Below are 25,304 nucleotides of genomic sequence, written 5' to 3' on the forward strand. Positions count from 1 at the left end.
GTGACTACTCTCAGGTGAGACCCTCCCCCTTTTTCAAGTCGCTTGACCAAGCGCAGTCTGCGGACGCCCCGGTCTCGCTGGCACTGTTGCATTGCATCGTGCTAAGAGGGGTTCTAGGACTTGTCTATCTCTCGACATCTTCCAACACACCTCGATTCCTCCATCAAATGGCATCGCCATTTCTAGCCATTCAGGTGAGACCCCCCTCTTTTTCGAAAGTCGCTTGGCCAAGCGTACGTCTGCGGACGTTGCAGGTCTCACTGGTTCGGTTGCTCAGCAGACGTGTTAAGCAACGTGCTAAGAGGGGTTCTAGGACTTGTCTATCTCTCGACATCTTCCAACACACCTCGATTCCTCCATCAAATGGCATCGCCATTTCTAGCCATTCAGGTGAGACCCCCCTCTTTTTCGAAAGTCGCTTGGCCAAGCGCACGTCTACGGACGTCCCGGTCTCGCTGGCACTGTTGCATTACATCGTGCTAAGAGCGGTTCAGATTCAATCACTTCGTCAAGTCCAAAATCTTCAACACTCATCACCCTACATGGACACATCTCTGACCTTACCTATTCTATTCGAATTTCAAACGGGTTTGCTCTGCAGTAAGCCCCTCTGACCCTCGTCGTTCCATCCTTACCAGGTACCCAGCCATAATCCTTGTCGATCCTTCTTCGTATTCTTCCTCTTATTCTTCCTCTTATTCATATCTCTTTCCTTTCTCTCCATATCCTTATCTATTCCTACTTTCATATTCTTCCTCTTATCCTTTCTATTACTATCCTTACACCTATCCTTAGACCTATCCTTATACCTATCCTTCTCTCATATCCTATCTTTACTCTGAGCGGCACCGGATGACACTGGCGACGAACAAACGGCTACGAGGCATTCGAGAACGACAGACTGGAGGCCGACAGGCCGAGCGAGCGAACGGACGAAACGAAACGAACAGCCACGAGGCAACCGAGACGAATCGATCCATTAAAACCCCAAACGGCGATGAACGGACGATCGGAGTGGGATGTCAACATCCAGCAACCCCTATATCAAGCAGATATCTAACCCGGGGGGTGCCTGATGCGGACATCCCGCCGCTCCCAGAATCATTTAGGATACACAACCGGGAGTGTTAGGTTTCTCTTATACGAACAACGAACCGAACGAACGAGGCGGATCGATCGAACGGACGAGACGAACGACACAAACTGTGCGGGATGTCGACATCCCGCCACACCTTTTTTTTGTAAGAATGCCCTATCTTTTGGATTCCGCTCACTGATTCAGGTATTCCACCGCTAACGTTTGAATTGTCTAGGATAATTCTCTTGAAACGTGGTTCGGGGTGGTTAGCAGGATTGTGCATGTACTTAGTGACGAATCCACTCCTAAAGTGTAGCCATATAGAGATGAACCACCAGGCTTGAGGTCTGCGAGCATACCTAGGCAGATGTAGCGTTACGATTATTTTAGAAGCTATGCATACAATCATCAGTCGTATATACACTTCGATATCTATGTTGAAAGTAGTAGTACATAATCTCCTAGGACTTCTTGCGTCCCTCCATAACCCGTAACACATCCGTCGCAGAATCTTTATCACCCTTCCTCTTCTTCGGCCCACGTTTCCGTTTGTTACCACCACGCTGCTGGTCACCATCGAATGTCGGTCCTTCTTCATCCTCCTCATCCTCGATTCGACTACTTCCAAACCCATAATCGAGATCGAGAGCATCGAGCGCATCGCGACGACGCGCTTCTTCGAGGAATTTCTTGCGGTGGGCGACTCGCTCGGGGTCATCTTCGTCGGCGAATTCACCTTCTTCAATGTCCGCGGCAGGATCATGGTCTCCATCTCCTTCTCTGTGTGTGGAGGAAGCTTGTCGGAGTGCGGCGGCGCGCTTGAATGCGGCCATGAGAGTGGGATCACTGGTCAGCGGGTTTGTGCGAGGTTCGTCTCCCGCAAGGTCTTCGTCTGTCTTGCTGACGTCTTTGAAGTAATTCCTTCTCGGTTGCTGCTGCGTAGAAGGCTCCGTAGTAGTTGCTGATGCCATGGTCTTTTCTGCCTTGATATCCGCTGTATCCTCTTTCTCCTCTTCCGTCTTCTTCCCCTCGACATCAGAATCAGAATCATCGTCATCTTCTTCCAAATCCCCAAGAGGATTATAATCCGTCCCAACCCCGGCAAAAATATCATCGTCCTCTGCCTCTTCCGCCGCCGCCTTTTCAGCCGCTATCCTCGCCGCAACCACAGCGGGGACTTCCATACCCAATGGCTTCGCGTCTTGGCCTGGCAACAATAATCCATTATCATCGACTTTCGGAATGGTGGGTTTCTGCGGCTCCTTGTCGAGCCAACGAGTTTTTCGTTTTGTGTTCCCTTCTGCATCTGTGATGACGAGAATCTCTTTGCGACGACCGGTGGTAGGATCAGTCTCGACCCAGCGTTTCTTGTCTGATTTATCGATCTTTTTGAATTTGGTGCTTAATGTCGACTCTGGTGGTGGCGGTTGAGTCGCTGCTGCTGCGCGGCTTGCTTTTAACTGTTTTAGAATCTCATCGCGCGATAATTTCCCCAAAGGAGGAGGTGGTGGCATCGCAAGATTCCCTTTCTTGACTTTCTTCTCCTTTGGCGCGGGAGCGATCCCATCTTCTTTCTCTGCAAGAACACGATCCAACTCATCATCCACATCGCCCGGGTCAATAGCCTCCTCTTCTTTCTTTTCTGCGTCTTCTTCTTCTTCTTCTTCTTCCTCCTCTATCTTCTGCGAAAGATCCTCCCCGGCCTTTGCTCTCCGCAATAAACCCCAATCCAGCCCCTTGACCAGATGCGTACTCTTCAAATCGCCGCCTACACCAATCTCTTTCCTCAGTTTATCCAACGTCTGCTGATCGATTTGTCCTAGTTTGAGCATTTCCTCTAATGCTTTGAGTCGTTGCTCAACGCCCTCTTGTTTCCCCGCTGCACCATCATCATCCTGCTGTCTCCGCAAAGCCGTTCGATCCTGATACCCGCTTGCAAACTTTGTGCCTTTCGGTGCTGCAGAGGCCTTGAATCTTTTCGCCGGCGGCTGTTGTTCTCCTCCTTCACGACGGTGTTCGGCGAGTTGGCGCGCAAATTCGTTTGTGTTGCTGACACCACCTCTGACATGTCGCGGTGTCATGGGAATGCTGGATCGCATGCGAGAGCCGAGAGATGACCGAGTCTGCGAGGTATTTGGTGTTTGCGCATTTTTGTCGACGTTGTTATTATTATTGTTGTTGCTGGCCCTTTTGCCGGGTTGGTCCAGGACCAGGCGGCGGAATTGCTCGTTATTCATTTTTGAAGCCCAAGGGAAAAGGTTGGTATTCGTTTATATCATTGTAGAGAAACGCACGCATCGATCCGGAAAGGAGTTTGTTACAAACTATCGTCGTTAATTTTGAAAGGTTGATGATGTCAAAAAAAGTTGTCGATAAGATACCAGTAAAGATCAAAGCGGAAAGCGGTCGCTCGGAGTCTTTGGGCCTGGGCTTGCTTGGTCCGTGCTTTTTCTGAACCCTAACTCATCCAGTCATGTACTATTGAATACACCTACAATTTACTTCTCACAATAACTACTCTTTCAATTCACTGATCATTCTATTTATCTCACTTGCGATACACAAATACCCTAGCACCAACAAAAGCTTCGCATGAAAAACAAGAGAGAAATGCGGGGCCAAGAAAATGAGTAGAATTAAAGAGAAAAAAGAGTCAAGGCATCGCTATCGTATGAAAACATGTCCCCATCAAGTCATCAAATGCATTCGAAACAGATGAAACAAAATATGAGAAGAATATATATATATATATAAAAGCCGGAATCGAGGCATATGTGATGTGCAATGATATTAGATAGTCTCCCAACCGCCATTGTTGATTTCAGCTTCCAATTTCCTACTAATCGTTGTAGGTATTCCGTGAGAGAGCCAAACGTCCCGGAGTAGTTTGTCGTAGCGCTTTTGGTTGAGGATGAGTTGGCGGTTACGACGCAGACCGGGGTCGACTTCGCCGTGTTTGTCGAGATAAGGTGCATAGTGCCATGAGCCGTTGTGGTTGTGCAGGTAGAGGACGGTGCATTTGCGGATGTTGATAAATAGACCAATGTTTTTGCCACATCTAGTTTTTACTATTAGTTATATTTATAAAAAGTAGAAACGTCGAGGTTGGAACTCACTTTTCGACGTGCTGGTTGCAGCCTCCATATTTCTTGTTATCCATGCAACAGACTGCTTGCGAGCACATGATGTCACCACAGAATAGGCAAATACTTGGATCACTCAACTCTCGTCCTGAGTTAGGGCATCGTCGACGATTCGCTTCTTCAATCAGCAGATCGTAGTATTTTGGAAGACCAATGAGTTCAAATGGGGCTGGGTGAGATAGACTAGGCCAGAGTCGGTGATCTTCAAATCGACTAGCCGACCGCGAGGCATTCCAGTGGAAGATCCATCCTGAGAATATACGATAACAGACAGTATCTGGAGTTGAGAGCAAATCAAAAATCTCATCGAGGGTCGGCAGGTGTAGAAGTTTGGTCAAGCGATCTAGCTCCGACGCGTTTTCTTCCTGGAAGAGTGTGTTGGGGAAATTGACCCCATGTTGGACATGCAAGAGTATGGCAGTCTTTCTCAAGAATGGCAATGCATAGCTAGATATCAGACGTCGCAGAGCCATGACAAGAATCGGGATACTTGAGTCTTCGCCTTGGCCCAGGTAGCCAGTTATTATAGAAGAGCCAGCCGCTCGTCCAATCGTGTTTGATTTCATCTCAGAGACCACCGCATCAAAGAATTTGCGCGTGATTGCATACTTGATCTCTGCCGACTCTGTCTGCAGATAATCGTCATTCTCATGCCTGGCAAGCTCTTCTTTCAGGTGATGATTGCAAAGGATAAATGTGACGGCAACCTTGAGGACTTCTGCCATATAACATAATTGGATCAAATGCCTGATTTCAATGTTCAACAATGGACTCAAGGCCACTGAGGCTTCCGCAAGAAAGACGAAAATATCCGTTCCTAGCAACGGAGGAATGTTTCGCACTTCGTTGACTAATGGACCTTGGCCGCAGATAGGGTGACCAATGAAAAGCTGGCAGAGTTTCTGGCGATGAATCTGGTGGAACTCTTCTGTCGTGCCATTTTTATCGCCATAATAGTAGTTTGTGGCTGCACCAAGAGCAGCGTAAGAATAAGCAGTCTCTGCAAAAACGCGGAGGTGGGTCAGAGTCAGTTGAGGAATCTTATCAAGCAGGGTGGTACCGGGGTCAGCTTCCACACCACGCTGAGAGATTTCCAAAGCTGAGATGCTGAATCCAAAGCTCCTGAAAAGAGAATCGGTAAAAATCAGATCTTCATATGCGCTGGGATTCTGGCTGTGTGAGAACTGTGATGGAATTTGGTTGGCCTGAAGAGTCTTCTTTAGTCTCTGGTAGATCTTCATGAGTTCAGACATCGGATCGGATGCGGGCTCTGGTGTTGTGACCTCTCCAGGGGTTGGTGGAGCTGGACGGATGGGGCTGGTTGCGCCGCCTTCTTCGGCGTTGGGAAATTCACCCGGTATGAGAATCCTAGGACCCTGGAAAGACCAGGAAGGAGGTCGGGATACAGGCGCAGTCGATGGCCAGTGGTTCCGCTGATCGACGGCGGTTGAAAGTGGCGCGACTAGCGATTTGGTGAGATATTTAGTCGCTATGTGGAAATAAGGGTCGTGCGGTATCTTGTCGCTCTCCATAGCAAATACTGGGGCATTAGGTGACTGAGTAAGGTTCGCTTTTAACCCTACAGAGATATAATCTTCAAAAGATTTCTCCGTGGCCAGGACGCCAGGATAAGACTCTTCTTTGCCCTTCCAAATGATAGGCAAAAATGCATTTCCAAGCGCCTTGCAGAGCGGGCAAACAAACTCTTTAAGGTTCAGATGCTCGGGGTGATTTCGAGCAACTTGTTGTGAGTGGCGTCTCTGGATAGCTGAGCAATAGACTTCAAAACACGCGTAGTGCATGATATGACCACATCCGGTAGTGACGGGACCACGTAGTGTATTCTTTGATTGAAAACCCTTGCTGAGCCCAATTTTCTCGGTGATAACTTCGCCGCCTGACGAGTCGAGTTTCTTGACCATGGCACGATTCTCTCCAGCAACGCCAAATGGACGGACGTGGTCGATGGATCTATCGAGGCTTGCAGGAGTCCTCAGCGACTCGCGTATCCAGTCCTTCTCTTGTACATCCGTCAAACGCAGTATACCACTATCCTGTATCAACGCAAATGTTCCAAAGAGCCTCGAATCATTCGTCTCTTCCTGACAGAGAATACAAGTGCCACTAGGATACTTCCAAGTCTTGGTCTCTGCATCGCCCGCAGTCTCAGACTCCAGGTCACTCAAATCCTCATCATCGCCCCAGTCAAAAGCACCTTGAGAACTAAGGAAGTTTTGCTGTTGTTGCTGGAATTGTGCCATAACGCGTGCTTGACGGTCCAAAGCTTGCTTCTTTTTGAGTTCCTGTTCAGATTCGGCAGTGCTGGCTGGCGAGTTGGTATCAAGTCGTTCATAAGGAAACCTCAGCTTCTCAGTGGCAGTTGCGTACGATCTCGGTCGTTTATGCCACATAGTCTTGATGATATGTTTGATCTTTGCACCACAGCTTTCATATTCGCTGGCAACAGATACTTTCTCTAACAGCCCAACAATGGTGATATGAGTATCTGTTTGCGTTGGTTTTGACTTTGAAAGTGCATTCGATACAAAAGAAGCAGCAAACTTGTCGTCCATTTCATCCTCTGAAGAGTTGTCTTCCATGGTGGCGAGGAGAATAAGATGAAGGACAATATGTAGGAAAGCTTCAATCCTTGTGGCAGGAATTTTAGGAGTCTTCTCCTTATAGCACAAGATATAGTCAAGGCAATGGTGTATGATCTGGGCGAACAACGGGGTGCGTGTAAATGCCGAAAGATCAGAATACGCCCCGCTTGTGACAGAGCGGAGTTTTGGTTCAAAGACAATATCAGCAGGCTTCTTGCCTGTCTTTTTCGCCATCCAATTTCTGAATATACTCTCCGCTTCGTCCCGTTGATTCTTGTTGTAATGAGCGCTGTATGGGTCTATCAGTTCAAGGTATTCCGGTTTGAGTTCAAATGTGCCAGTGTCGTTTAAACCTTCCGGTGGTCGGAACGTAGCCACATCATCTAGCACATCTTGGAATATGTCTGTTTCCAGTAGCTTATCGCTCAATCGAGTAGAAAGATCGGAGAATGAGAGTGGTTTGAAACATAGTACATGAGCAATGTCACGACTGATGTTCTCACGAGTGACCATCGCATCGTCCTCGTCAACTGTAAGGGAGGTACGGTCTGTAATCAAAATGATAAGCAAGTGGATGAACTCTTCGGCGACATCAATGATCTGAGAATCTTCATAGCCTTGACGAGGCTGATAGTCTCCAGTAAACCACGCTACTACCCCGAAGCGCTCGGCCATAGAGGCAAGAACACGGCTTGGGTCACAAGTGACGAGGGCGGTTTGCAATAGAAAGATGTCTCGATAGTATGCAAAGTCTCGCGAAGAGACCCCACGGTACTGTGACATTTGGTGGCGAAGACTCAACCCATTGCGTACCCACATACCGGCCTTCATCTGGGCAAGCCATGCACAAACACGTAGTGGATAGTCGAACATGGCCAGTAAAAGGTCTTCATTGCTCAAGTGCTTGTCGTGAACATGCTTTTCGTTGGCTGTCTGAGCAGCCTCCAGCAGAATGTCTCGCATCAATTCACGACTCATATCGCGACCACATTCGAGCAACCATGAAAGGGTGTAGTGTAGAGCATGGTGGAAACTAATAGAACCCTTATCAACAACAAAGTCAACCACTCGGTGACGATGAATATTTCCTTCCGAAGTAACCTCAAAGTCGAAGAGAGGAAGCTGCTTGAACTTGATATACTCCTTGATCTCGGCCTGATCAAAACGCTTTCTCTCCACACAGGTTGAGTGAACAATAGCATAGATAGCAGCTGCCTTTATTGCCCGCACGAGATTTTGGCCATTTTCAGCGGTTGGATGACGGAAAGATTCGCAGAATTGACGGCACAAACGATTAATCTCTCTCATCAAGATGGAAGCACCAATCCAAGCATCTGATTCGTATTCCACATGCTCGCCAACAGCCCGCACGTTCGGGCAGATACCTTGCGGTAGCTTGACCAAATCCAAAAACTGTAGGAGATATTGTTCCTCGGTACGGATACGGCTTTGCACATATTCGGATAGGAGCAAATGACGAAGATCGAGGAAGAAGTGGTACAGTCGGCGATTTGTGACGGAGCCAGCGTCAAAGGCTAAAGTTGCGTTCGGGTTGACCTCCCACGGCTCTCCTACTTGCCGGGTGGTGAGGAACGTGTAGAGAATAGCCATCACCTTTGTGAGGAAATCACCTCGATGCACAATCTCTTCCGTAATGGACGGAGTTGTGAGAAGCTGCAAGGATACATTGACAATGGAATGGTCTGGCTCACGGTCAGCAATCAGATACAACTGAGCTAATACTGTGTACAATGAAGCGAGTCGCAGTCCCATGACTCGTTTGAATTGAGGGACATTGACGACGGTGCTGATATACAGGTCTCGCAGATCGATCCTAGTCTTTTTCCATAGGCGGAGGTCAAACAGGATCATCCAATCAAGTCTAGTCCGTTGATTGAGGTTCTCATAGATCGGTACGTTTCCGGCAGGACGAACAGGTCGGGATTGCCAATGGCTTGGAGTCTTTGCCGCAGACAGCTTAACGGAGCCAGTCGGAGTCCTAGGGATCTTCACATGAGAGGTTTCGTTCATCTCGCCCTGGTTCTGAGTTGTTGGCGGTGCTTGCAACGACTGTGTCTGATCTCCAGTTGGCGCAGCTGTCGTCGTACTGGTATCAGTCTCTGGTCCTTCACCATCCGCATTGCCCATGTCGACATCCTCGTCGGAACCGATGCCTAGAAGATGACGAAGACGTGGGTTCTCAATATCCATCACTTCTGAATAATCATCGTCGTCGTCTTCATTCACGACAAATTCCTCTTCTCCTTCCATTTCTTCATCGTCCTGGCCTTGATCTGCCTCGGTCTCGTCGACTTCATCCTCGTCGTCTTCGTCATCATCTTCCGTTCCAACAATGACACCGCCTTGGGGGGAGACTGTTAGGGTAATTGCTGTGCGGTAGAAAGAAGCGCTTTCGTTTCGTTCGTGGTCGTCAATCCCTTTCATGCCAATATCGGCATTGTACGCGCCGCTTCCTGGCCGCCATGGACGCAGGAGTTCCTCGCAAATAATATTTCGCAAAATTTCATTGTCTTCACCAAAGCTACAGCCAGCAATGTCAGAGAGCCACTCAACAATGGTCCCGCACATTCCTTCTCGAAATGTATCTCGAGCTGAACGGATAGTCACGGTGACCTTGATATGCTCAATTATTTTCGACACCTGCAAAAGCCTGTTCAAATCTTTTGAGTACTTGATAACGCTGCGTCCAATTTCATTCGTTTCATGTGCCTTTAGATCTCCGAAGCTAGAGCGTTCTCGACATGCGCGTGTGACTTGGTGGGATACCTCTCGAATGGTGTGCTTTTCATCATTCCACAAAGCAAGAGCGAACTCAGGTTCTTCCTCTTCCTCATCACCGTCGCCATACCATCCAGGATGTAATCGGGAGGCCACCTCGTCATGACGAATTCCCTCTTCTGTTTTCGGTAGACGAAGCTGTTCAGGTGAACACGAGATAACATCACAGAAGTAATCCAGCGTTCGTGAGATGGTAGTCCTAATATCCTCGACCCATGCCGACGGTAGATCTTTTTTGATTTTTTCTTTACCCTTCGCTTCGCCGGTATCGGTATGAATCGCGCAGCATAAGGGTACTCGCCATGCTTCCTCGTCGCCACAATCGCAACATCCACAGTTCCCTGCCGACAAAGAAATCTGATACTGATGACCTGTGTGGTCGGAAGCGTCAAAGCATCGGCTACACAGAACGCACGTGTCATCCGCACCGCACGTCAGGCATCGATATGTTCCTTCACCAGCTTTGAAGATATGACCACACCGTTTCCCTTTTGCAGCGGCACTGTACTCCGCGCCTTCCTGAGCGCCTTGCGCTTCCGCTAGTTTCCATGCTCGATCACTCGGGGGGCCTTCGGGAAATAGGATTTGTAATCTTTGAGGATCGTTGCCGCATAGTGATCGAAAGAGAAGCTCTATCAAGTCCTCCTCCGCTTTTAGGTTGTAGTGATAACTGTACTTGGCTGGCAGACGCAAGAGGCCATGGCCCAGCAATTTCTCACATTCTGTGAGCATCGTATTTCGTTTCTAAGCAGCGGTTTCGGCGGGGTGACCCATGTGGCTGTTTAAATCGTGAGAATTGTGTTGATGAGCCGTCGGGATGTGGCGAGGTGAGGGGAAGGCGATAAGTAATCGACACTCCAATGTGTAGACTGGGTTGGTGTATGAATCACACGTGCAGAAGAGGTCTTGACGTGTCGCACTTTGCGGGGAGGAGAAAGTCTATGAGAAAATTAGTTAAAGGAGTCACAGTCGAGCCCCCAGTTTTGTTGAATGCTCGTACTCTCTGTATTATGGAAGCAAGTTGTGGGGTGACCTATGGCTGAGGGTACACGCAACAAAGCGCTCCTCAGAAATATGAGTAAGAAAATATGACACTTGAAAAGTTGAAGTAGACTGCTCTGGAACACTTTGCTTTACTGAGTTTTGAAAATCAAAAAGATTAGCTTGAGATGTGGAGTTTGGTTTGTTGATGATCAGACCGAAGGATGTCTTTTCTGCTATGACATCTTCCGGCAAATTTGTCTTGGACTCTGCGCTGGTCCGCTCCCGTCATACCTCACGCTATCACTTTGATATTCAACCACCACGGCATACCTACGATTCCTAAATACTATCTTCAGACAGCTGTGAGTGTTACTGTTTTCCTGAGATGTAGTAAGAAAGAAATGGTATTGTTGACAATAATGAAAGATGTAAACTCTCTATTTATTTCCGCCTCACCGTCCAAGCATCATACAACAAGTACAAGGGGACTCCTCCCATCTGCCCCATCATTTACAGAAACTCTGAAATCATTTTTGAGAGAGCGTGTCCTCTATTCCTCATCCTCGTCCTCCTCGGCCTTCTGGATGTACTGGTGGCGGATATCCTTCCATTGACGCTATAGATCGTAGAAGTTAGCTCGGAGACGTAGAATTGGACATGGAATCGGAGGATAGGGAGACTTACGCCTCGGTTCATGGTGTCCCAGATCTTGTTGGAGGCGGTATCGAAGGCACTGTAGTTTGGAAATATTGTCAGCATCCAGACACATCCTCTCCGACGGAAGCACGGAAACGTGGACAACGCGATGCAACGTACACCTCAAAGGCAAAGGCGCCGGCGAAGATGCTGGTCAAGTAGACAGCATTTCGCTGAAAGAGGGTCCTGTTTATCCGAAAAGACTGCAATTAGTACGGCCGTAGACGTGGTATGTGGTGTTCCTCGGCGAGTTCCTTGGGGGTAACTTGCTGGTAGATAGTTTGTGCGAACTGCGACGAGTTGAGCGACGTGTTAGCCATTGATCCAGTCAGTTGAATGATACAGATGGTGTTCTTACTCCGGCCATGATTTCAGACGTGAGAATAATTGCCAAAGGCGACCGTGGAGAATGAGAGGTGGTTGATGGGTGCCGTCAAGATAACCTTGCGAGGTTTGAAGATGAGGTTCCGTTAGTCAATGGCCGCCCGAAAACCCGAGAACTTCCGGCTCGCTTATTGGCCGATGGTTGCAGCTCATCGTCAGTCACCACCAGACAAGTAGTTACTATTTTGTCGCTTTTTGAATATTCGACACGGTTCAGCGCTGAGAAAAGACAAGGTTGGAACTTGATTTCTTCTAGACTTCTCAAATATCATCATACGAAAATTACAACATACTACGTCACACGCCAATCCCTCATTATCCAGCCTACTCATAGGACATCCCCGCATCTCGAAATCTACAAATATTCCAACGACTTCAACATGCCAGCAACAGAACCAGTCACCTCCTCCGGCATCGTCGTCGACGCAGCAACCGGCCAACGCCACGTCCCATCTTCTACCCGCGCTGACGGCACAAAACGCAAAGAAATCCGCATTCGCCCAGGCTACCAGCCGCCCGAAGACGTGCAAAAGTACAAGAACCGCTCTGCAGAAGCCTGGAAAAATCGCGGAAGTGGTGGAGTCCCTGGCGCCGAAGCAGTAGTACCAAGCAATACGCAACAATCTGAAAGTGCGGCCAGTAACAAGAACGCTAAGCGTCGGGAGGCAAAGAAGAAAGCTAAGGCTGAAGAGGAGGCTGCAACTGCAGATGGAACCGTGAAGGAAAACGATGCGCCTAAGGCTGAGCCAGAAAATGCCATCGACCCAGAGGCAGAAAAGGAGAAGAAAGCGCGCAACCTCAAGAAGAAATTGAGACAGGCTCGTGAACTCTCAGAAAAGAAGGACAAGGGCGAATCCTTACTGCCAGAGCAATTTGCGAAGGTGATCAAGATCAATGAGTTGATTCGCGAGCTTGATGCGCTGGGATTCGACGCGGATGGCGAGAAGAAAAAGTCGGACGTGTGATTGCATCGTATGGAAACTTCTATGTTTTTGAGTTTCCGAACTCGAAAAATAAGATGCAGGAACATATCCATGGGCTCTCTTCCGGAGACAGACCCCATTCAGCATGAGGATTGATATGGTTATTACCAACTATCTCACCTCCCAATGCCGAAATTGCAATCATTGCTGCCATAACATACATTGTTGACCTTTGGCAAATGGCAAGGTATCCTTACTGGATGTCGACTTAACATTCTCTGAGAAGGATGAATCAACAACCACCTTGAAATCGTCGAGGTTGCTATGGCTTCAAGGATGACTACCTCATTGGACGGCAAGTGAGGTCTTGAGGAAGTACACGTATGGCAGGGAGACATATTCTACTTAGGTAGTCAATAAATCAACATGCACATTATTTGATATCGAGCTGATGTCCTTTGTTCTGTCTTCTTTCTTATTTTCGTCCTCTCTATTTTTATCTTAATAGACTATAATCTGTAATGGAATGACGTACAGAAGTGTTTTTGGGACATATGCAGGAAATGGTCGCATTGACATTTCAAATAATCTATAGTACATTTTCTTTTCTTTCTTTCTTTCTTTCTTTTTTTTTTTGATTTATTTGTCCTGAACTCTGTGCGCTTGTTGCCCCAAATAACGCTTCGTCGAAGTCGGAATACCACCTGCTTGCTCATCCATCAGATCCGTGGGCATACCCACCGGGAAATCCTTGATGCCCTCTATTGAATCCACGCCCCAAGCAGCTGCCAAATAACCCTGGACAACACAATCATTGACACCCACACCATGCGTACCATACCAGTTTCCCGCAAGTGTGAGACGTCTATCAAAGTCCTTTCGGATCGCGTCTGAGAGTCCGCCCATTTTCACTAAATGGTTCACGGTGTATTGTGGGATAGCGTCACGTTGAAGTCTGGCTCGAGTCACGACGGGAGTCGCATCAATACCAAGATGTCGCTTAAGCAACGACCGAGCCATTTCTGTCGCCTTTTCTGGGCCAGGCAGATCAGACTCTGTCCAGCCGTCCCACCAGTGACCACCCATCATGACGGTCAGCTTTGTTCCGACTGCGGTATCCTGATGTTCACTCGTTTCTGAGCTGAAAATCACGCCCAATCCTCGCTCTGGGTTTTGCTCAAAGGGGACGTTTCGTGGGATAAGGTACCCAAAGCCTCGGTAAGGCACCAGATTGGGGTCGTCGTAGAATAGATTGACGACCATTACATTCACTGCGTAGTTTTGTGCTTTAAGTCTTGATATAGATTCAATAGGCTTTTCGCTGTCGTGTTCTGAGCCCGCTTCGATCAGTCTGGCCATTTCAGTCGGCGGTGCTGTGGAGATGACCCTGTTGAAGGTCTGGGATCTAGTGTTATTGCCATCTTTCAACGATATCTGCGTAACATGTTAGCCCTTGCCTTAATAATGCACTGAATGAGGCCTTAATACCGTAATATCATGGTTATCTTCCCGTTTGATATCATTGATGCGAGCGTCGGTCACCACTTCGATCTTTTCCGAGTGCTTCTTGAACCCCCTTTCAAATGCGCGCGCTATCTCTGCAAGACCATCCTTAATTGTAAAAACGCTCGCGGGGCCCACCAATACACCAAGACGGTCAAAGTGGTTCATTGGCCGTTGACCCACTACCGAGAACATTGCCAATAGATGATCAGCTGGAATAATCTTTTTCTTTTGTTGCATCATTTCCATCGCGCCTATTATGACCGACTCGTGTTGAGCTTCATGAAGTCGTTGTGGTCCAAGTATGGTATCGGCACTGAGCTTGTAGATGTCACCTGCGTAAATTCCATGATATACGGCCGACGCAAGGTTATCCGCTACTTTGGAACCAAATCGGCGTGAAATGAAGTCTCCCACCGACTCATCCTTCCTGAGATCTGAAATTGAGCGAGTTTCCACGGCAGGTTCTTTCAAGATGCCCATAACGGTGCCTTTAAATATAGGTTCCGTGAAGATAGTCGTGAGCGTTTCCAATATTGTGCTCAACGTGCCTCCACCGGGTTTAGGGCCGGGCATTCGAACTAAATGGTCGGGATAGTAGACATAGCGATTGCGTGCAGCCGGTGAAGTCTTGCCAATGAGGACTATTTGCTCGCTCAGGTCCAAGCTGAATAGCTGCGCATTCACAACCACACCAGTTAGCACTTGCAATTTGAATATTTCAAGAAGCGCATTCTCATCTCACCAAATCTAACATAGGCATAACAGCAGGCTGACTCGCGCGAATCGTCCTCGGCCCGTGCTCAAACACCACATGTTTCCCATCACCAACCTCAATTCTCTCAGACTGAAGCCAACCTCCAAGCTGGGAGGACTTTTCGTAGAGTGTGATTTTCTGACATTTCGGGTCTTGAAGTAACCTCCATGCAGCTGTGAGTCCTGTGAGACCGCCTCCAATTACCGCGACGTTGTATGGTTTTGTCTCATGGCGAATGTGGTGTAAGAATCGACGTTGTGAGCGGGCCGTCAGGATCGGTGAAAGTTTCGGACTCGGTCGAATCCCATGAGTGAGACGGGAGTTTTGCATTGCTGCCGCTGGAATCTATGCATACATTTGTTAAACGTATGGCAGTATAAAGGCCGTGGTGGCAGTTCGTAAGAAGCAATTGAGGTTCAGATTCATATTTGTTGGATCAGTTGATCAATGGTGGAGTTTAGGTTGTTGTGGACCCAGAGCTTATTAGGTATTCCATGTTATGGCCGAGTCTTTGCTTTGTTCTGACCACGATCTGTTAACACCCTTTGAATTCCTAAATGAACAGACTATAATACTTTGAATATACGGAATTAGTAGTAATTCAGACCCTGGAGTTTATTCTGAAAAACTATTAAAAAGTGCTTATGTATCACCAAGGTACTCGAACCTTGTGGAGGCTCCGTGATCTTACGTAGCGTAGTGTAGGAAACGTCGCCCGACCAAACTCAGGGAATGCCATCTAACTTTCAAATTATCCACTACTAATGAATGTACAACAAAAGAACTCGTCAACGCCACTTTCCCATTGAATCCGCCCATGCATGGTTTATAAAGAGTAGAATACATATCCAACTTTTCTTCCAACAATCAGCCACATAGGAATATTTCAGGTGATGACCTGCTCTGCTTGAGCTACATCGGGCTTGATAAGCTCCTCCTCGCCATTGGTATCTTCAACGAATTTCCGCTCGCTAACATGAGGTTTCTCCTGGCCTGCAACCCACACTTTGTCCGGGAAGCTAGCCTTCTGACCCTCGGTATGCTTGTATGGACAACTCCGGTTCATACAGGGGTTGAATTTGCATGCGGTGGTGAGATGAGTGAATTTGCACCCTTCAGTAGTGCAGTCGGCTCCATTCCGGCAGAGAGGCATGCTAGGATGTTTGAAATTACAGTGAGGATTGGTGCAGTGAGGGAAGAAGCGGCAAATTTCTTCTGCTTGATGAGATGCTTTAACAGCTGGTGATGGGTGTCGTCCGGTACATTTCTTGTTTTTGCATGCTGCTCCGAATGGGCAGTGGTCGGTGACATCGACGGGAGCACCCTCGGGAGCAGCTGGCGATTGATGGGCAAAGGGGCAATCCGTTCTAGTACAGCGGAGGTTGAACCGACAAACACTGTCGGTATTTGCTTGACCGTCGGCCGTCGTCTGGTCTTCTGTCATGTCCATATCACCATCTTCACCTTGCTTGACAGCAATGCCATTCTGAGAGGCCCGTGACTGAAAGTCGCCGCCTTGTCGCTGGTTTGGACGCTCAACTCGATCGAATAATGACCGACCGTGTTGTTTTTGTTGGTGTTGTTGATTCTGAAAGTTCGGGTTGACCGCCGGCGACATAAACCCAGGCATGAACTGCGACATCATCCTCGCTTGTTCTTCGAGAAGAGCCATAAGCTGCATCTGGTTCTCGGGCGTCATTTGCATCATATTTCCTGCTCCTTGCCCCTGCATGTTCCCGAATCCCATTCTGCCTCTACCACCCCGGCCAGCTCCAAACTGTCCTCGTTGGTTCTTTTGGAAATCTCGTCCATGTGTATTGATTCGACCGGTATTATTCTGACCGCGCACACGATGAAGCATAGCATCAGGTCCGCGTTCCAAGGTCTTATTTATTTGATTCAACAATCGGCCTCTGCCACGGTTATTGTTGTCTCGCATCGCCCGAGGACCAGTGGGTCTATCAACAACCGTCAGTATATTTACTTATGTCAAAATAGCAAGTCGTCGAACACATACATATTATCACCTGGGCCTGACGCTTCACCCATAGTAGCATCTTGCTGATCTTGAACCCCAAAGACATTCTGGTTGGTGCTTGTCGATAACGCCTGTACAGCAGCGGGCGCCGCGTTGGGGACGGACGCCACACCGTTGATATTGTTGTTAAGCACCTCTACCTGCTCAAATAACCACTGCGAAAAGTCAACAGCCTGTGTATCGCCCTCTCCCAGGTTGAGTAGATCGTTCGAAAGCTCCTCCGCGATTTGCTCTTGAGTCTTGCCGTTGACCAACATCAGAATCACGTATTCCGTCAACGCAGAGTCCTCCCCGCTATCTGCACTCCATCCCATCTCTACCAGTTTCGGCTGCACGACATTCGCCAAGGCCTCCGCCAGCGGAGTTCCCTGTGCCACTGTTGCCGGCATTTTGCGGTTCTGTCGCAGGTCTGCGCGAGGCGTAGATATCGACGATAACGACTAAAACAGTGCGACTATAGCAATTCTCACGATGGCTATTTTGACGCGTGTAATTTCAGCGCAGAGGAGGTATCCAAAGTGACTATTTTGGGTTTGGTACCAGAGGTGCTGTGGGATGCTGTTCTGGTAAGGTTTCTAGTCAGAAAGATATGATGCGATATCAAAAAGGGCTGCCAGCCTGCCGCAGACGCCACCAATGGACGCCACTAGGCTCCACTTCTAATACACTTTGATTGGTTCATTCTGGTCAGCCACAACCAGTGTCGCATGGTCACGTGACTTTATCCTCAACTGTTTGAAAGCATTGTGCAACAAGTCTATAACTACGCAGAAATTGAATCCATCTAAGCATACAGAGTATATTCAACCCAGACCATCATCTTAGACAACAGCAAAGGCTTATCAGCGATCCGAGGTTGTGGGTTGCGGGTTGCGGGGATTCTCTTCACATGCAATCCACTGGACAATTTTGGAAGGACATCCAGAATTCCAAACACCGAATGAGGGCCTCTGACTGGCCACTCGCGCCATCATGGACCTGACTCGCCTGAGAGGCTGAGACCTCGCACGCTGCTCGCACTCGTAATTCTTGGGCCCTCATTTGTCTCCATTGTTTACAATCCGGTTCACCGGTTCGTCAACCCCGTCATTATGTCCAATATATTGGCGATCAAAATGTCCAGGCTGGCATCAGTGGCACATTTGTGTTTTCTCCATGCATCATGTTTGCACCACTCCAGATTTCGAGCCATGTCGAGGAAAACTGCTGCATCAGAAATAAACACTTGATATGCGAGCCGTCTTGATCGCATAATATTTTCCCCCCTGGCCTTGTTTCTCTGTTCAGAGATCTCGAGGGAGGTCCAACCGTCAACGTCACCCATTGTTCGGCTTTCGGCAGTCGACGATATTAGTGCTTGGTAACATATACCCAGCTGGGCTAATTTACTCATAGTAGATCATTTGCGGGGAAGACCTTCCAAGTTCTGGGCATCTCATGATTTCTGCTGTTTGAGGGGGTTTCAGAAGTGGCATATTAGGCAGATCAATAATATCTCTCTGTCTTTTTTAAGGCGAAGCCCCGGCCTTTCCCTTTTGTTCGTTCGATATCCGTTTCCAGACTCGATTCAAAATCAGGGTTTGCACAAATCATGATCGGAGAACTTTTGTCCAACATCTCACCCTCAAGGACAGCCTTATGGCTGGTCCTAAGTCTCTTCATTCTCTTTTGGTTCTTGAAGCTCCGTGTTGCACGTCAGATCCACCTGTTGGGAGGGAAGTCGCCGATAATCCCAACATATCTTCCTTGTGGTGAGTACTCAGTTCTATCCTGTTAAAACCAAACACCCACTAATACTATCGGATAACATAGCCGTCGACTTTATCTTTGGTTCCGCTCGAGCAGCCAAAAGGAACCAGGACCTTGTATTCTTGAAACAGAGCATGGTTCGTGCTCAGCAGCATAATAAGCTGGATTTCGTGCCGTTCACGGTAGAGATCAATCAAATGATTTCCAACCGCGTCATCATCACTATTGATCCAGAAAACATCAAGGCTATCTTGACTGGTCAGTTCCACGACTTTGGTAAAGGCGAGTCGTTTCATCAGGAGTGGCGAGAGTTTTTGGGAGATAGTATCTTTGCTACCGATGGAGAGTTGTGGTTTACGTCTCGCCAGCTCCTCAGGCCCATGTTTAACAAGGATCGCATTGTCGATACTCAGATCTTCGAGACTCATGTTCAGAAGCTCATCCAACTCTTTGGCGGCAGTAAAAATGCAAATGGCAGTAAAATTGTGGATGTTGGAGATTTATACTTCCGGTTCACTCTGGACGCCGCTACAGGTTATCTTCTGGGCCAAGGAACAGACAGTCTAGAGAACCCTAAGACGAGATTTGCGGAGGCTTTCCGTTATGTGCAATCACAGCAGTCAATCTTTTTCAGAATGGGGTCAGCCATCCCTCTATAGCATGACTTATGAATATCATATACTGATCAAATGCAGACCCCTGAGCCCATTCCTGTCACGAAAGAAATTCCGTGAAGAACTTCAAGTCATGGAAAACTTCATACAGCCTTACATCCAAACGGTGCTCTCTCTCAGTGTCGAAGAATCAGAAAAGATCCTCTCCAAACGAGAGACCTTCCTCGACGCCCTGGCAAGATTCACCCGTGACCCCCGTGTCCTCCGTGACCAACTCGTGGCCGTCCTCCTCGCAGGCCGCGACACAACCGCCGGTACCTTGTCCTTCTGCACATTCGAACTCTCCCGCCACCCTGAAGTCGTCGCAAAACTGCGTCAGGAAATCGCAGAACGCGTCGGCGTCGGCGCAGCTGCCAAGATCCCGACATACGCAGATTTGAAGGAGATGAAATACCTCAACGCAGTCATAAATGAAAGCCTCCGTTTTTACCCCGTTGTCCCCTTTAACGTCCGATACAGTCTCACTGATACAACTCTCCCCCACGGCGGCGGTCCTGATGGCAAATCCCCCATTGGTGTCCGCGCAGATACCCGCATTGTCTACTCGACACTTCTAATGCAGCGCGAAGAAACATTCTACGACCAAAGCAAAGCTGATAAATACTACGACCCAGGCCAATGGATCCCCGAACGATGGACCTCGGGCTGGCAACCGAAACCATGGCAATTCATCCCGTTCAATGGTGGTCCACGTATCTGTCTTGGACAACAATTCGCCATGTTGGAGATGTTGTATACGATTACGCGTATCTTGCAGGTTTATGAGAAGATTGTTGCTGTCCCTGTTTCGGGCCATGATAAGGTTGAGGATCCCGTGTTGCGGTTTGAGGTTACTTTGTCACCTGGCACGGAGATGAATTGTGTGTTTGTGAGAGATGGGGAAGGCCAGGTTTGACCAGAGAATGTGTTGTCTCGTAAATGACTCGTTACGATTTCGACGGTTGATTGGTTTGGAATAATCTTCACGGAGTTTTTTATTTTATGTTTGTATATATGCTATGAAATCCTAAAATATGTATATTTCTCTTTTCAATTCTTAGTAGGCATATATATTTAAGTAAATGATATTACTTATGAGTAGAGTACACAATATACAGCAGATGTCCACAACCCGTACCTAGACACAGCCCTCGCATGAACTTTATAGTTACAGCAGACTATTTTTCTTCGGCCTCCTCCTCCCCAAGCCTCTCGACCAAATCCCTCGCTCTAAGCCCTTCATCATTCTCCCTCGCCCTAGCAGAAGATACATTCCGCATCGTACTCGCAACAATATGCTCCCGCAACCACGACGGCACAATAGCTTTAACCTTAACTGCACCTGAGCTGGTGGTTTCAACAACCGGATCGGCATCCCAGGTGACTTGAAACTCTTGCAAGGGGTTGAACTTGCTGCCTTCGCCCGTCAGCGAGATGTCGGTCATCATTTCAAGACGACATAACCCAAGACCGACGTTTCCTACACCACTGATCAATTTGCCGGCGCTACGACCTTTTCTGGTACTCGCTTTTTGAGAGATGTTTGCACCTGTGGGCGGTTGGGGTATATCCGTGCTGGGGTCGTAGATGAGTGCTGACGCTGAGGAGGTCAAAGTATTCTCATCAATTCCATACAACTGCATAGGCAATATACGCTTCCGCACAACACCCGTATGATGAGTTCGAATGGTGAGTTCCTGTCCCACATAGCACCCCTTTCGAAAATCAATGGCCTGTGAAACATCCATATTACATTCCATGGGTAACGAGGACTCGCGGATAATTTCTTGCTGTCCCTCGGCAACACCATGCAGAATCCGTCGCAATTTGTATGTCTCTAACCCAACTTCTGACCCTAGTATTTTCGTTTCTTCGGACAAATGAACCTGCAAATCCTCCGCCCCAGGGGTGACATATCTCGTCCCAAACCCGGGTGCCCTCGTATCAATACACCCCACAACAAACGACTCATTGTCCGACAATTGCGATGGAAAATCAGATTCAAGATTATACGCTGCCCATCGAGGACGTTCTGCACTCTCATTCCACGCTGCCCAGACCGATTGCTCCCCTTCTTCCAAAGCGCGCAGTGTAAGTTTTGCGCGCAATTTGTGTTTTTTGAGGTGTTTCATAAGGTTGGTGACTTCGGATTTGTCAACTTCGATTAGCCAGGCTGCCTCGTCTGTGGAGTCGTTGGTATGGCCCAGACTGCCTTTGGTAATGGGGTAGATGAAGACGTCATGGAGCACTCGGCCTTGCGAGTTTAAGAAAGCGCTGTAAGTTCCTATTCGTCGAGGGGCACGAACGGGTTCTTTGCCCATGAGCATGTTCTGAGTAATCATTCCTTGTAGGAAAGAAGTGCTATCAGCACCACTGATGGCTATTAGAGAGCGGTTTGTGAGCCGCGCATATCCTGACGTTGGTGGGAGTTGGGGTCGTTCGGATTTGTCATGTTGTTGACGCAACCTAGAGCTTGTTGAGAAGGGCGCTCTGCTGTTATTGCGGTGTGCGCATCTGGTACAGATAAAACATTTGGACGCACGGGAGGCCATTGTGTAGGCGAGGAACAATTCTCTATAAATTTGTTGTTGTTGATTGAATTTCTCGGCTTTATTTGACGACGTCAATGTAATTTCCGGGCGGGATTGTGCGGCAGAATATACCACCAGTATATAATTATGCACCTAATTCTTGAGAAGGCATCAAGAGGGACATTCCAAAGCTACCTAGTCGGACAGTCTACAGTTTAAGTTAAATAATAAAAGGAATGATGCAGGTACCAATGTGTTATGCAATATTTGAACGGATATAAAACTAATAGTATCTAAGACGCCTAAAATAACTTGAAATCGATATAGCTATCTTTTCCCTTCAGCTACATTTTGAAGGAATCCTAGCAAGAAAGCTTTGTTATCTGGTGATTTCAAGCGCTGGGCTGCACTAGAGGTTCGAGAACCGTGATCTGATGCGCTATCAATGCTGGATATGGCGCCAGCCGGGAAAGCCGCTTCAACACCCGAAAGTGAAGGAGATGGTGTGGCATCGTTGAAAGGGTTGCTTGTAACAGGATGCTCCATGGTGGCAGCTAATAGAGATGCCTTTGTAGACGGAGACTTTCCGAATAGAGAGAGCAACGTTTCCTTCTGTGCCACACTTTGGCTGGGACGTCGGTCATAGTTCGGCTGCATGATCTTATTCTCAGCAGGGACCACGGGTTTAGGTCTGACTGAAATATTGCTCAATTCCTGAGGCAGGTCTTTGGCAGACAGCTTCCGAGTAGGTAAGATCGAGTTAAGATCTAATTTCTCGGACCGGCGCAAGATTTGCGGTTGAAAGTTATTGGGTGTTCCAGCGCTCTTGGTTTTACCATCAAGAGAAGCTGGCACTGAAGTCGAAGTCTGTACCGATGACGTCGATACGTCTCTCCTCACAGATGAAGGTCGTGATAGAATAGTAATGGGAGATGGCGAGGTTAGGGGTTGTTGATTTCCGTGACCACGCGGGGTACGTTTCGACGTAGGGGTCTTGTCAAAGTCTGGCGTTCGTAGTGGCCCAGAAACGGTTGCAGACGTGAGAGCATCTGCCTGATTGCTCTCTACGGTGATCCTGCCTGGTAACTCGGTCGTCTTATTGAGCGATGCTGGGCGCTGAAGAATTTGTTTTGGAGCTTGCTGTACGGGTTGCGCAGCAAGCTCTACAGCTGGCACTGCACGAGTACTGGCTGCGGGACTCTTCAACAAGGCCAGAAGTTGATCTTGAGGAGCAAGAGGTTTGTTTGTTGTTGATGATTGTGTCCCGACCGCGGATACTCCTCCTGTCTGGGAGGGGGCGGAGGGGTTGCCTTTGAACACGTTCAACAAAGCCAAAGAATGACTCGTCAATTTTGGAGGAGGCAGCTTGCTTGCAGGAGGTACAACCTGTCCTTGAGCTTGAGCTGCGCCTGCTTGTTGAGCGAAGAGTGGATCGCCAGTTCTTTGGTATGGTGCCAAGGTAGGTTGAGGTGGCGCCCTGAATGTCTGATCGCGCTGCGGGTGAGTTAAATTCTCCATAGGAGGCTGTTGAGCATGTGCCGGAGGATGAACGGCAGTCGGCGGAGAAGGATTGGAGAGCGAAGAGAGAAGTCTGTTGAAATGCTGCTGATCTTGAGCATGAGATGGAGAGCATATCTGGTTCTTGAATTCAGCCACGGCACGATGCCCAGCAGGGTTCAGTACCTGATCCAAAAGGGGCGGCATTTGATGGGTGGCCGCTGGTTGTTGAGTGGCTTGCTGGGGAGGATGAGGGCCGGGTATAGGTGTTCCAGTTGATCCACTCCGTAGCAATGAAAGTAAAGCATTAGACTTGGATGAATTGGTAGCTTGTGTAGGAATGGACGGCGGTGTAACTGGGGCACCAATATTGAGAAGACGCTTCAAGTGCGATGAGACATCTGGCGTAGAAGTGACCTCAGGAAGTTCACTAGGAACGGCAGGTTGGATATGAGCTTGAATCGGCGTGAACCCATTGTTAGCAGAGACGAATCCCTCATCCATCGATGTTTCGCCCTCGGTATACGCCGTAGACAAGAGCAGGGCATTATTCTTAGCATCGATTTTTCGCTGCTGAGAAATCCACTTCTTCAGTGGATTCAGGAATGGTGCGACCATGTAAAATTTGTTCGCATTGACAGCATCGTTCTGCGCCTGCTTGTTTTTCTTGACAGTAGGCAGATCGGTCAAATTGACCCATTCAATCTTACTAATCTCCTTTCTGGTCTGTGGAGCAAATACAGTATCCATAGGAACACCTCGAAAGACATACAGTTTCATATGCTGTTCACGCATGGTGATTTCAATGTGTTTCATATGCTTCTCGTCCTTGACGAGACCTGCGGCTTTCAAGTCATAGCCTGTCTCTTCAAGAACTTCTCGCACAGCACAATCAAGATCCTTTTCCTCTTTGTTGATTTTGCCGCGGGGAAAGCTCCAGTTGGCATTCTTCTTCCAGCCTTTGACCAGCACAACTTTATCCATAGCTTCGTTCAATAAGATAGCTCCACGGACGGGAACACGCGTCTTGTAAGCGAGAAACTCTGAAAACGCAGTTGCATGATGATACTCAGACCATTCCGACATGAGCGGGCAGTGCTGGAATATGCGCATCGCAAACGCCTTGAGTGATAGGGAAGGCAAGGCCGGATCGAGGGGCCGGATGAAATCTTCGTAAAACCATTGTGCTTCTTCAACCTGGAAGCATATACGCTCCACTGATTCGAGCTCCTCGCGAGGTAAGTTTATGATAAAGCGGACACACAGGTCATCTAGCCCTATAGCATTGAACAAATATCTCTGGTTAGCTCAATGTCACATTCACATATTCACGTCAGCTTGGTGGGCAAGCAGTAGAACGTACAATCTGCAAGATGTAATTTTGTTTCTGTCATAGTGTCTGTGATATTTGTGCATTTCAGCGCACAGATAAGAAGCACAATGAGCTCTTAGTGAAGATGAAAGATCATAAGCTGGCCAGACTGCTTCCGCCACTAGCAGTGGCAAGACAGAATTCAGGGATCACAGACTGGTGGCTCAAGAGTACGAAGGTAGAATGTGACAATGGATCTAGTCAGTTAAATATTAGAGAATTGAAAAGAAGGGAGAAGAAAGGAGCGTAAACATGCGGAAGAATAACAGGTGGTTGGCGGATGGGCAGATGGATGTTGAGGGAAGACGCAAACAAAGGCTACGGTTGGTAGGTACTTGCACCGCCACATACATGACATCCTGCCCAGCCAAGTTAGGCACTAAGACTCCATGTAATGCGCCACAATACATCCGTCGAATTGTGGCTGGTGCCGCTCAGGACGACATGACGTACTGCCGGCGCTTGGATGACCATCAAATCAACCAGTGCGAATCAACAGCCTCCGTGAAGCGGCAGTTGAAACTGGGATTTCTATTTTTTTGCCTGACAGTTTCACCTTACTTGCTATATAAACGGTAGAGCAGTTTATTTTTC

At 48.2% G+C, this 25,304-nt stretch overlaps 9 protein-coding genes across 9 annotated transcripts; 2 read left to right on the forward strand and 7 right to left on the reverse strand.

The window, feature by feature from the left end:
- Positions 1-1,539: 1,539 nt before the first annotated feature.
- On the reverse strand, positions 1,540-3,315 carry EYB26_005943 (uncharacterized protein; the record flags this gene model as incomplete). Its single annotated transcript, XM_054265220.1, has 1 exon — positions 1,540-3,315. The coding sequence occupies one exon, from the start codon at positions 3,313-3,315 to the stop codon at positions 1,540-1,542; it is 1,776 nt and encodes a 591-aa protein (XP_054121195.1).
- A 553-nt stretch (positions 3,316-3,868) lies between these two features.
- On the reverse strand, positions 3,869-10,355 carry EYB26_005944 (uncharacterized protein; the record flags this gene model as incomplete). Its single annotated transcript, XM_054265221.1, has 2 exons — positions 3,869-4,136; positions 4,195-10,355. 2 exons carry the CDS (start codon positions 10,353-10,355, stop codon positions 3,869-3,871), a joined length of 6,429 nt encoding a protein of 2,142 aa, XP_054121196.1.
- Positions 10,356-11,157: 802 nt separating this feature from the next.
- Positions 11,158-11,670, reverse strand: EYB26_005945 (uncharacterized protein; the record flags this gene model as incomplete). Its single annotated transcript, XM_054265222.1, has 5 exons — positions 11,158-11,223; positions 11,292-11,340; positions 11,424-11,489; positions 11,574-11,593; positions 11,662-11,670. 5 exons carry the CDS (start codon positions 11,668-11,670, stop codon positions 11,158-11,160), a joined length of 210 nt encoding a protein of 69 aa, XP_054121197.1.
- A 397-nt stretch (positions 11,671-12,067) lies between these two features.
- EYB26_005946 (uncharacterized protein) lies at positions 12,068-12,652 on the forward strand (the record flags this gene model as incomplete). Its single annotated transcript, XM_054265223.1, has 1 exon — positions 12,068-12,652. The coding sequence occupies one exon, from the start codon at positions 12,068-12,070 to the stop codon at positions 12,650-12,652; it is 585 nt and encodes a 194-aa protein (XP_054121198.1).
- A 597-nt stretch (positions 12,653-13,249) lies between these two features.
- EYB26_005947 (uncharacterized protein) lies at positions 13,250-15,200 on the reverse strand (the record flags this gene model as incomplete). The annotated part of the gene is made up of 3 exons (XM_054265224.1): positions 13,250-14,044; positions 14,099-14,788; positions 14,859-15,200. The coding sequence occupies 3 exons, from the start codon at positions 15,198-15,200 to the stop codon at positions 13,250-13,252; spliced, it is 1,827 nt and encodes a 608-aa protein (XP_054121199.1).
- A 556-nt stretch (positions 15,201-15,756) lies between these two features.
- On the reverse strand, positions 15,757-17,297 carry EYB26_005948 (uncharacterized protein; the record flags this gene model as incomplete). Its single annotated transcript, XM_054265225.1, has 2 exons — positions 15,757-16,828; positions 16,888-17,297. 2 exons carry the CDS (start codon positions 17,295-17,297, stop codon positions 15,757-15,759), a joined length of 1,482 nt encoding a protein of 493 aa, XP_054121200.1.
- Positions 17,298-18,499: 1,202 nt separating this feature from the next.
- EYB26_005949 (uncharacterized protein) lies at positions 18,500-20,226 on the forward strand (the record flags this gene model as incomplete). Its single annotated transcript, XM_054265226.1, has 3 exons — positions 18,500-18,659; positions 18,721-19,297; positions 19,353-20,226. 3 exons carry the CDS (start codon positions 18,500-18,502, stop codon positions 20,224-20,226), a joined length of 1,611 nt encoding a protein of 536 aa, XP_054121201.1.
- A 262-nt stretch (positions 20,227-20,488) lies between these two features.
- On the reverse strand, positions 20,489-21,862 carry EYB26_005950 (uncharacterized protein; the record flags this gene model as incomplete). The annotated part of the gene is made up of 1 exon (XM_054265227.1): positions 20,489-21,058. The coding sequence occupies one exon, from the start codon at positions 21,056-21,058 to the stop codon at positions 20,489-20,491; it is 570 nt and encodes a 189-aa protein (XP_054121202.1).
- A 306-nt stretch (positions 21,863-22,168) lies between these two features.
- On the reverse strand, positions 22,169-24,732 carry EYB26_005951 (uncharacterized protein; the record flags this gene model as incomplete). The annotated part of the gene is made up of 3 exons (XM_054265228.1): positions 22,169-23,476; positions 23,525-24,615; positions 24,702-24,732. 3 exons carry the CDS (start codon positions 24,730-24,732, stop codon positions 22,169-22,171), a joined length of 2,430 nt encoding a protein of 809 aa, XP_054121203.1.
- Between the last annotated feature and the right edge of the window lie 572 nt (positions 24,733-25,304).

Source organism: Talaromyces marneffei, chromosome 4, assembly GCF_009556855.1.
Source record: "Talaromyces marneffei chromosome 4, complete sequence".
Lineage (NCBI taxonomy): Eukaryota > Fungi > Ascomycota > Eurotiomycetes > Eurotiales > Trichocomaceae > Talaromyces > Talaromyces marneffei.